The following is a 12,300-nucleotide window of genomic DNA, read 5'->3' as shown; positions in this document are numbered from 1 at the left end:
TGTGCATGTAGCAGCAGAGCCTCAGGACCACAGCTCCCAGTAAGACCAGTCTAAACACAGAGGGATCATTTAATGTGGGTTTGGTCAGCATACTTTCTCTCTGGCTTCGCTCTAACTAACCAAAGTGCTCAGAGTGTTTACAGCTCAGACTTTACACGAAGAAGAGACACTGAGTTTTATTCTAATACTTTTAGTTATTACATCTACAACACACACATATATATATATTTATGATTATGTATATATAGTTATTACAGAGAGATTGAAACAAAGACAAACACAACAACACAAACTTAACTCCCTCATGACTATGCAGTTTGTGTTAAAGAGAGCTCATAAATACCTCTAAAATATAAATGTGATTGAGAAATAGGAACTTCTTGTGAGAAACCTGTTTTTAATTAAACGAAAGTTCCCAAACACACCCTGTGTGTGTGTGTGTGTGTGTGTGTGGGTAGGTGTGGTCTGTGTGAGGAGCAGGGCGAGGCTCGGGACTTGAAGACAGTCGTGTTTCACACAGTGTCAGTTTGTGTTTGCTGCTCTCTCAGGTGACTCAGGGATCTCAGGTACGTCCACTTTTTACTGCACACTCTTTATTGTTCAGCTGTGTTCACACTTTCTTCTTCTTCTTCTTCTTCTTCTTCTTCTTCTTCATCATCCTCCTCTTCCTCTGAGTCAGACGAGGAAATACAACCAGGAAAAGAGACAGGAAGTTAATCTGAAACCTGAAACTTTTTTTGTTGTTTTCTGCGGTTTGTTTTGTTGTTCAGAGCTCAGAGAGTGAGTCAGATTATCTGTGATGTTACTGTGTTGTGTTGGTGCGATGAACAGCAGCTCTGTCACTCACTGACTTTCACTCCATATACTGTGTTCATACATGTGATTCATGAGCTGCATAAGATGGAGTCTGTCGTCCACAGATGAAGTACTCTGTTGTGCATTGTGAGTCACAGTATTTCCTGCTGGAGGCTGTTTGTGTGTCACTCCACCAACACAAACACACACAAAATGCACAACAAAATACAAAGAAACCAGGACAGGAAGTAGTCAGATCCCACTGCAGTAAAACCACTATTACCACACAGTAAAAATACTTTAAAGTAAATACTAAGTTTGCATGTTCTCCTTGTGTTAGCGTGCTTTCCTCAGGTTCTCCTGTTTCCTCCCACAGTCCAAAAACATACAGCTTGGGTTAACTAGTGACTCTAAATTGCCTGCAGGTGTGAACAGCCTCATTTCCTCTCGGTATGGTACCTTTGGAGTTAAAAGTTACCCTTCAGACATGGTATCTAGACCCTTGGTCCGCTTACGGGACAGTTCCATTGGTACCAACTACAACTTTTCACAGTGGAAAAAGCACACAGAACTGAACTGTACTGTACTGCTTAGTAGAAACAGGGCTAATGTGAGCATGAATGGATGTCTGTCTCTGTAGGCTCTTTCCCACTGCACAAATAACCCAATAACACCCACTAACATCTGGCTTTTTAATGTAATGGGATATGTTACCTTTAGTATTCACACCCAGGTCAAATGACTCTGCAGTGATCACTTGTTTTGATCAGCTCCGGCTCCAATCAAATGATGGAAATACAACAACCGGCTAATTTTAACCCCTTTACCAGCAAGATGCAATGACGTGCCACCACAAAATATCGTCCATCTCCATCCAAGCAGCACTCAAACATCGACCGAATTGGAAGACAGACTAAATATTCAACACATTCTCACTCTGACCTCGTCACATGTCCACGTTTGGTCATTGACTTTCCATGTCCAGATATGACGTCCATGGTACCCTGGGTGTGTTGGTTGTTGACGTTCTGGGATGCCGTGTCAAGTTCCGCCTGTTACATGCATTGTCTGTTTTCAAAATACACTTCAAAATACACATACGGTCTCTTTCAAAATAAATGCACTATGTCAGCACAGCAACATGAACGTTTTTTTTTCCTCCAACAACTAACGCACGTGGTTAGGTTTAGGAAAAAAAAGGTTTGGCTTTATAATCTTACGAGATGTGAACACCACTCTCCTGGGTGAAGGTTGGTGTTTGTTGGACCCATCCACCACTCCTCCCGTCCACCTTACTTGGACTGTCGACACTTTAACATTTGTTCTTGTCCCGCTACATTTCCCCCTGACACCGCCAAGCGCCGTTAAACTATAACAGCAACCGGCCGTGCATCATGGAGACGTTAATTCAGTTCAATTTTATTTATAAAGCCCAATATCACAAATCACAATTTGCCTCACAGGGCTTTACAGCATACGACATGCTTCATCGATAAATACCTTTGTGTATCATCCGCTTAGCAATCGAAATTTACAGAGTGATTTCTCATGATGTTACCAAAGGGAAGCATGTACAGAGGGAATAGGATTGGTCCAAGCACAGAACCTTGCGGAATCAAACTTTAGTATTTAGAGGTGATTCATCGTGAACATGAACAAACTGAAAACGATCAGATAAATAAGATTTAAACCAGCTCAGTGCAGAACCTTTTAGGCTAATTAAACGTTCCAGTCTCTGCAGCAGAATTTGATGGTCAATTGTGTCAAATGCCGTGGTAAAGAACAGCTTTTTTCGTGAGTGACTGCCCATGCACCGGATTTCGATGACTTTGGAGTGTGGCCGGGTTGGAATATTGCCCCTTTTACACCCAAATTATCACATGTACGTGGGTTCTTTTAAACACTGGAAAACCTGCTAAAGATAGACGATGGACTACTTTGTCATTGCCGGTAGATCAGAGTTGTGTATGTGACTCTGCTGCAGAGCCTTTCTGTTTTTGTGTTTTTTTCTGGTGTGTCACATTAGACATCACGAACAGGCCTGAAAAAAGGTCAGTAAACAGTAAAAGCAGCATGGAGGCCAGTGAAAATGTTTCTGTGGTTACTTCTTTTTTCAGTCTCTCTTTCAAACTCGGTGCAAACTAATTTGGAACGATGTTTGAGCGTTTGGAGGGAGACTGACCTTATTTCGTGTGCATTGCATCTCACCAGTTAAGGGGCTAAAATAAGCACTTTCACCCAGGTGTTATGTTTCCATCAATGTCGATCACAGCCAGAGCTGATAAATACCTGTGACTACTGCAGAGTCATTTGACCCGCGTGTGAATGCTGATTGTAACCTTTCCTATTAAATTAGAAAAGCCAGATGTTAGAGGGGGTTTTTGTGCAGTGAAAAAGGGACTTAATAAGCAAAGAGCCAGTCCTGTGATAGTCTGGTGACTTGTCCAGCGTGTATCCCGACACAGGACACAGCTACTCCGCAGTGCTGCAATATACTACATAGTCAGGTACTATTTAAAACATGCAGTACAGGAGCTTTTAATAAAAGGTATACAAAGAATTTAAATTGTGAATATTAATGCTGATAAAATATAGTCTGTCCAGGGCAGCAGCACCATACAGTGAACATTAGCAGAGGAAGGAAAAAGATGAGGAAGAAGTAGTTTCAGGTGTCTTATTTTTTCTCCTCTTGTTGCTCTTCGTGTCAGGACTCGCCCACCACACCTTCTCACATTGTTTTGTCCTCTGCCGCTGCTTTCAGGTTCTCTCTGTGTGTTTGAGATCAAAGACCAGCAACATGGACGTGAGTCTGATTTTTAATATTTCACCTGGATATTAAATATGTTTGTTTATCTTCATCACTGTGTAACATTTATTTATTCAGACGAATCATCTTTAGCAGTTGTTGTTTATTTTCTGATCTGAGTCAACAACTATCTGGTGACAGAAGTTTTTATGTCACTCAAACATGTCACATGACTCTCACTAAAGAAAGAATGTTTAGGTTTTATTTCATAATGACATTCATGTGTCGATGAATCATCACTGTGTGAGAAGACGAAGACATAATTGAATCTGTTTTTATTTCCTCCTTTGAGGCAGTGAGAGATATTTTCCTCTTGGCTGTGGTGGAAATAAGTCACATTATCAATAAAAGCAAATTTAACTGAAATTTAAACTGAAAACAGTGAAAAAGAAAAAGCGACTGAAAGCTTGTTTCCATCTGTTTTTATTCAAACGGGAACAGGAAACACTTTTTTACACATTTACAGGTTAGGTTCCACTCTTACGTAAATAGAAGATGCAAATAAAAAGACGACCAGAGTGTGGCAGCAGCTGCCTGTTTCTTTATATGATAATCATATTCAGACAACAGGATGGACGGAAACATGACTTCAGTCAGGTTTTATTTGCAGTTAAATCTGAGCTATATTTTGACATTATATAAATGAGTCTGTGAACATTATTGTGTGTAAAGAGGTTGGGGTCTTCTCTAGACCCTCGTGTTTCCACCACAGACAGTCCTCTTAAATGTGGGCGGGGTTGTTGTCACTCACTGCTCCGTCCAGCACTCGCTGTATTTCCTCATCAGCGGTGACACAGATGGAAGTCTGCACCTGGTTTATCGTCCACAGAACGAGGCTGCACGCCCACATTTTCACAACAAAATAGAACAGGCTGCAGTGAGAGTCTCTCTCCATGGGATATTTAAAAATAGCAGCTTTGTGCATTTAGTCCTTCTCAGGCAAGCTCAGGGGTTTAGTGTTGCTGTAGCCCACAGGAAGTGAGGATTAGAATATATGACCTTCACATAATCCGCTCCAAATGAATCTATATTTTTAAAGTCATTACTAAAAGTGTGTGTCATATAAAAACTAAAGTGATGGTCAAAGTTGTCACAGTGAAATTTAAGGTGTGCTGATGGATTCACGTCATCAACTCATGCATTGAGTAACATTACAAGTTAACGTTCCACCTTAAAAGTTGCCGGCAGTCGGCCCAGTGAATGAAGTGATTTTTTCTCAGACTCCAGCTGCTGTGAGAGGCAGCAAAACATCCTTTCATTTTATAGTTACAGTTTACTAATAAAACTCTCCACAGTATGAACAGTGGTTACATGAGCCTCAAAACCAGACACAACTCAGCCCTGAGCAGAGTGACCGTCCTCTACTGACCAATCAGACTGCAGTGTTCACAGCTCCACCTTTTAGTACCAGATCTGTGTGCTAGGTACCCCAACAGAGGGGGGACCAAACATGGGGACGGTACAGAATGGTTCCACTGGTACCATCCCCAACTTTTCACAGTGGAAACAGAAAAAACTGAACTGAAGTGAACTGCTCGGTGGAAACGGGCTTAAGATCATCTGTAACTGTAAAACTCTTTAATCTGATCCAGAGACACAATACAAACACTGTAGCTGAGTGTTTGCAGAGGGTGTGTGTGTGTGTGTGTGTGTGTGTGTGTGTGTGTGTGTGTGTGTGTGTGTGTTAACAGGGTGGCATTCATCTCCTAAACCAACACCTTCATACAGAACATTCCTGATGAGTCTGTCACTAACACACCCTGAAACTTTAAACCACAACTACAGAAACGCGCCGAAACACACACTGGGACAAACTGTGCTGTGTTCAGGAACAGCTCAGACACTCAGAGACAGATATGGTTTTACTGTATTTATCAGACTCTCTGGACTGTGTTGCACTTTGTGTAACTTTAGTGAGTGTCTGTCTTCTTATTGCATGTAGTTAAAGGACAGTTGTGCTTTTTAACCAACACAAATTCGTACCTAAACAAAAGAACAGATCATTTGCTGCAGACTCCCGAAACTGTGTAGCAGTGTGGCAGTTTTAAACATTTGGTTAATGTTGTGAAATGGTCACACAGATTGGTTCAACGCATTCTCTCTCCGACTTCATCACATATCGATGTTTGGTCATGGACTTTCCACGTCCAGATACGACCTCCAAGGTACCCTGGTTGTGTTGGTTGTTGACATTCTGGTGTCAACTTCAGCCTGTTACACGCATTGTCTGTGTTCAAAATACACTTCTGTTTTCACAGGAAATTTAACATTCACATATAGTCTCTTTCAAAATAAAAGCACTATGTCAGTACAACAAAGCAAATTGATGTTTTTTTTCCTTCAAAAACAAAAGAACAGGGTTTGGCTTTAGAATCTTAGGGGACACGAACACAGCTGTCTCGGGTGAAAGTCAATTTTTGTTGTTTGTAACAGCCTCCTTGTCCCAGTGGGCTGTCTGACAGGTAAAGCTGTGGAAATACTCTAAATACAGCGTACAGTTAAAGTGATATTGATTTTTTTAGGTGTCTAGAATATACTGTATTTTGCTGCTACCCCCATCCGCAGCAGTAAATTTCTTAGTGTCTGTGGTGGTACTACTGCCTGCTTAAGAAACATCCCGCTGCAGAGCCAGAGAGCCACCAGGCCCTCAGTTTTTTGTTGTATGAACAGAGATTGCTAAATACATATTTTGGATTGTTGGTGTAAAAATAGCGTTAGCCTTGTGTTCACGGTTGATTGTTTAAAGCAGAAATAGAAAACTTTTCTACTACCCACACTAGCTCGCTAGCTAACACTGTCTGCTTATCAGCTCCTTAATCATGGATCAATAGAAAATATAGCAGTTTTAACCACAGTTCTTTTTAGGAGGACCAGTCCAAGGAAACATGTTCTTTGTTTAGATTAACAAACAGACAATGGATTACAGACACTTGTTTCTGGCTGCAAAAGGCTGCAGCTGAAAAGATGTCTATTTCCACTTTAAAATGTTGATTAAAAACATTGCCGTCTGTTGGTACTTTGACTTGGATTAGTGCTAAAACGGATGATCTGGAGGAACAAGACCGTCTGTCCACAGGACAGGGGCATGAAAATATGACAAGCGACCTGGCTCTAAGCCCTTAAGGAGCCTCCAGCAAACCCGCTGATCTGGGCTGTGATCTGCTCCTAAGCTAGAATAACCAGAGGGAGAGCAGGACGTCAGTAGGTTCTGTTGGCTTTCCTCCAGTGTCCACACACCCATGGATGTGGAGCTGTGGACTTTTGTCCTTTTATCCCCCGGGGGTTTCGTGTCCCTACCCTCCAGACAGGCGGACTTGTCCCTCTGGACCATCCATTCTAGCATTAACCCTCAACAAAGTATCAACGACTGCGACGTTTTTAATCAACATTTTGAAAAATAGTCGAAATAGACAACTTTTCAGCTAACCTAGCTAGTGTGCTGGGTGTGCTAGTTAATGCTGGCAGACAGAATCAAACAACTATGCTTTAATGTTCATTAAGTGTGCTATAATTAAACAAAGAACACATTTTCCTGAGGTGGTCCCTCTAACATGAGCAGTGGTTGACGTTACAGTATTCCATTATGATCAGGGAGTTGATACGCAGACGGCAGCCAGTGCTAGCATTGTGTAACAGAGTATTTTGTCTTTGCATGCAGAAATGCCTGGTAAGGTATGGTGTCCCTCCAGAGTTGCCGTAGGGCTGTGGTTGGTGGACTTCCGCCGTTGTGTGTTGCTGTTGACGCTCTAAGAAAAAGAACACATTATCCCAACTCCTGTCCGTTTATTGTTTACTAGTTGCAAAGTTATAAGAACCCCAGGAGGACGCTCGGTTACAATAGCTAGCGAGTTGAAATGTTGACTGTTTCCACCACTGTGAAGTGATTGGCTGAATTAAAAACTCTCTGATTAGCCACATTAAAAATGGTAGACAAATACCCGGCTCTGCACAGGGATGATACTGGCCTGCTTCTCCAAACTGGGGGCATGCTGACCACCATCTTTTGTAGAAAATACACTGACTGTTAGGGATGCATGATAATATCAGTACATCATCAGTGTTGGCCGATATTGACTTTAAATGAACTATCAGAATCGGCCCGCATGCTTTTTTCCTTATTTTGCACAATGAATGAATATTACACACATTGAATAGTATTCTATTACATATCTCCATCTGCTGGTGGGACGTCATGATGAGAGTATGCATGTATAATGTGATGATGAGACTTGATGATCACTAAAATTAGGTGGGAAAAAAAGTGGATATATCAATATTGATATTGGTTGTCGGCCAAAAAAGTTGTTATATAGCGGCATATCAGATATCGGCAACAAATCCAATATCGTGCATCCGTACTGACGATGCATAAATACCTCATACAACCCTAATTCAACAAAACCAGACTGTCCCTTTCACTTATTACACACATAAGTTTAAATCACTCAGCGTTGACCCTTGGTTTCACATGGGACACAAACAGCAGTCTCCTGGGTAAAAGTCCTGTGTGTATCTGACCTGTCCATAGGCCCTGACCGACTTGCTACGACGACGTTGTCGCTCTTTATACTACATCACCTAAATTCCTCCTTTGCTCCCGTCATAACTCATACGGCCACTAGGGGTCACCACACAACAATAAGCATAAATGTGAGTCTTAATAAGCTACTTGTTAAAACGACCTTAATGGCTGTTTTGGAGGAAGGCAGTCTGTATTTAACAGGAGAGTCGGTCAGTTTGTGACCGTCAGGAAAGATTCTCTGCCTCTGAATGACACAGATAATGTTTAAAAATATAATCACAATCAGCACTGAAGACGAGTGGTTTTTGAGCATTAGCTGGCAGTCAGTGAGGAGTTGCAGTTTGTGGTCATTACACTAAACTTGAATTTGAACATTATTATGATTATATATTTTATAAAATACATTAACTTCAGTATCAGTGAAATATTCTCTGTAACTTCCACCTGCAGTTTTTAATCTGCCTCAGTGGAGTTGAAGTGTGTTCAGCTGCAGTTCCTCTGAGAGCCACTGTGTGGTGCTCTGCAACATTATCAGAAGAAGCTCAGTGAACCTGCTGAGAGCTGAACGTCTTGAGTAAAAACAGACTCTGAGTACGTTGAGAGAAGTAAGAGGTTTTCACACTCACTTCAGAGTACTGAGAGTTTGATCACAGCAGCATCTGGTGGACATTAGGAGGAACTGCAGTCGGTCAGATTCCACACTTCCTGTATTTCTTCACTTTTTTTTTTTTTTATCTCTCTGCAGCTGTCAGATGCTCTCGATGGGGGTAATTCCAGCCATCCATCCTGGCCAGGCAACCCACAGCCCAGCCATCCATCCTGGCCAGGCAACCCACAGTCCAACAACCCATCCTGGCCAGGCAACCCACAGTCCAACAACCCATCCTGGCCAGGTACTCATTGTCATCATCACTACACTCTCATTCTCCATCTTATCCTTCTCCTTTTTCTTTATTATTGATAGTTTAAAGCCCCTCTGTGAGGAAGTTTTTTGTGATCACATCTTTTTTGATTAAGAGGTCTTCATAACGAATCTGTAGGAAACGTTACCTGAACCTAATGTATGAACATTCATTTTTAAACAACAGGAGACACAGAGTAAAAGAGTTTAAATCACCTGACCTGGAAGTTACATCTCTATTGCTCTGACCCCCAGAAGTCACAGAGTCCAAACATTACATTTTAACAAAACTTTATAAAACAGAAAAGTCAGTCAACAACGGAAAACAGTGACAAAAAACAACAACAGGTCATCTAAAAAGAAGTGTATTTGTGCCCGGAGGTCCGTCTGGAGGTGGAAGTGCAGGCGGCTGGCCTATAGGTCCGTCCGGGGGTGGAAATGCAGGCGGCTGGCCTATAGGTCCGTCCGGAGGTGGAAATGCAGGCGGCTGGCCTGGACCTTTGCCCGGAGGCGTAGGCCCCCAGCCTGTAGGTCCGTCCGGGGGTGGAAATGCAGGTGGCTGGCCTGTACCTTCGCCCGGAGGCGTAGGCCCCCAGCCTGTAGGTCCTGTAGCCCAGCCCAGTAAGCCTCTGGTGAGTTGATGGATGGATGGTTGTTTAGAAGGTTTGGTGGACAGATAGATGATAATGGATGGATGGATGGATGGATGGTTGCTTGGTTGGTTCATTGGTTGGTTGGACAGACAGACAGATGGACGGATAGAGATAACAGCTGCTCCCTGTCTACAGGTGATTCCGTACTCACATCCTTTTCCTGGCGGACTTCACGACAAAATGCTCATCACGATCCGTGGAACGGTCAATCACAACCCGAACAAGTCCGTATGAACACTTCAAAATCAATAATGGATGAATGGATGAATTGTCACATACTGTGATACAGTTACAGAATCTGGTGGATTCAGTTGATCTCTGATTGTCTCTGTTGTTTTTTAGGTTCACAGTGGATCTGCACACAGATCGCAACCTGGCCTTCCACTTCAACCCTCGCTTCAATGAGAACGGCAATAAGGTGATCGTCAGGAACAGTTGTATTGACAAAAAGTGGGGGCAGGAGGAGAGACAACTCCGCCATTTCCCCTTTGTCCCGGGAACAGCATTTGAGGTCAGTATATTTAATATATATTAAGAATACTTACCAGCAAAGTGTTTATTAGTAATGATCAACTTTTTGAATGTAAGATACTATCAAAGACATTGTTTGTATTTTGTTTGTCTTCTAATGATGACGCTCAGGTGTCAGAGGGTCTCTGAATGCACCATTAAGTGTAGTTAAAGGTTCAGTCTGTAAATGTGTGAGCAGGCTGATGATGACAGTTTGTGGGTTTGTTGCTGCAGTTGAAGATCCTGTGCTCCCAGAAGGAGTTTAAGGTCGCCGTCAACAACTCTCACTTGTTGGAGTTCAAACACAGGATCACAGACCTGCGCTCAATCACCCACCTCTGCATCCACCACGACATCAGCCTACAGGGTTTCAAAGTAGAGACTCTGCCTTGAGTCAGATCGAGACCCACCACAGGTCTAAGGAGGTCATCAGAAAATGGATGTAGCTCCACAGTTGATTCAAAATATATCTTTAATAGATCTGTAGGTGATTCTCAGTAATGATAGTTTGTTCTTTTATATATAAAACATCCACAGAAGGTTCTCAGTGGATCCTCCTCTGTACTGTTTTTTTTTCTGTTTGGCTCATATGAATAAAGGGTTGATCTTACATTTACTGGAGTTTTGTCTGTGTGTATCTGTACTGCAGGACAGTGTCTAATCATAGACTGTATAAAAGACGTAGCCACTGAGATGTCACCCATTCACTTGTTGACTCCCGTTTTGAAGCCTTGAGTTCGGCATTTTGTCCGCCATCATCTTGGTTTTTTTGGAGCCGGAAGTGATCATATTTTGATGAGAACGTGAAGCTATGAAGGAGCAAGGGGTGGCTCTGACTGAGAACCTGAGAAGGGGGGGCTAGGTACCGTTAGCAGTAGCTCAGTCCATAGGGACTTGGATAGGGAACTGTAGGGTCACCGGTTCAAGTCCCCGACTGTACCAAATATATGGAGCATGGACTGGTAGCTGGAGAGGTGCCAGTTCACCTCCTGGGCACTTTGGAGGTGCCCTTGAGCAAGGCACCGAACCCCACAACTGCTCGGGATGCCTGTCATGGGCAGTCCCCTGACTCTGACATCTCTCCATTTAATGCATGTATAGGTCCTGTTTCTGCATGTGTGTGTATTTTGGGCCTGTGTGTTTATGTATATGTCAACAGAGTGAAAAGACTGAATATCCCCTTGGAGATTAAGAAAGTATTCATTCATTCATCTTCTAACCGCTTCATCCTCTTGAGGGTCGCGGGGGGGGGCTGGAGCCTATCCCAGCTGACATCGGGCGAGAGGCAGGGTTCACCCTGGACAGGTCACCAGACTATTGCAGGGCTGACACATAGAGACAGACAACCATTCACACCTATGGACAATTTAGAGTCATCAATTAACCTAGTCCCCAATCTGCATGTCTTTGGACTGTGGGAGGAAGCCGGAGTGCCCAGAGAGAACCCACGCTGACACGGGGAGAACATGCAAACTCCGCACAGAAGGGCCCCCACACCCGGGATCGAACCGGCAACCCTCTTGCTGTGAGGCGAGAGTGCTAACCACCACACCACCGTGCCGCCCAGATTAAGAAAGTATATAAAATTAAATTATCAGCTAGCGCTAGTGCTAACTAGCTACCTTGTTAGGCAGCGTGCCTCCATAATTTGAGACATGTATAGATTCAGCCACATTCCATTGAAGCCTACACAACATGTCACAAACAAGCCACGCCCACCTTCAGTACAAGTGATGGTTATTTGAACCCTGCTACAATGCTACGTTGCAGTGAATAAATATGAGGCCAAACGTAGCAATAATACCCTTTATCCACTGACCTTGATCAGTCATTCACTATTATAAGTAACGAGATGTAGGCTAACCACTACCCTTCACCCTAACCTTAGCCACGTCTCTTTTAAAGTAACACTGCATAGCTAGCTAAATGTTAACTTAGCATTTTCTGTAGGTCTGGACTGATGGCCGCCCGCAGCTACCTATTTACAATTTTCGGTAGCGAAAAACAGGCTTAAAAAAATGAATGGCCGACTACTTATCCTTGACGCATCCCTAAAGGTTGCAAGTGTCCACACAGCCAAAGTGATGTCACACTATCAGACGCCTCTTGACAG

The 12,300-nt window shown here is 43.0% G+C and overlaps 1 protein-coding gene across 1 annotated transcript; it reads left to right on the top strand.

Annotated features, from left to right (window-relative positions):
* Positions 1-452: 452 nt before the first annotated feature.
* On the top strand, positions 453-10,803 carry lgals3b (lectin, galactoside binding soluble 3b). The gene is made up of 8 exons (XM_049595308.1): positions 453-566; positions 3,557-3,598; positions 8,869-9,016; positions 9,406-9,456; positions 9,496-9,656; positions 9,813-9,901; positions 10,020-10,188; positions 10,422-10,803. The coding sequence occupies exons 2-8, from the start codon at positions 3,593-3,595 to the stop codon at positions 10,578-10,580; spliced, it is 783 nt and encodes a 260-aa protein (XP_049451265.1). The 5' UTR covers positions 453-566; positions 3,557-3,592; the 3' UTR covers positions 10,581-10,803.
* Positions 10,804-12,300: the final 1,497 nt, after the last annotated feature.

This window comes from Epinephelus fuscoguttatus, linkage group LG14 (assembly GCF_011397635.1).
Source record: "Epinephelus fuscoguttatus linkage group LG14, E.fuscoguttatus.final_Chr_v1".
In the NCBI taxonomy this organism is placed as follows: Eukaryota; Metazoa; Chordata; class Actinopteri; order Perciformes; family Serranidae; genus Epinephelus; species Epinephelus fuscoguttatus.
The sequence above is the reverse complement of the archived record's forward strand: the minus strand, read 5'-3'. Positions and strand labels throughout refer to the sequence as shown.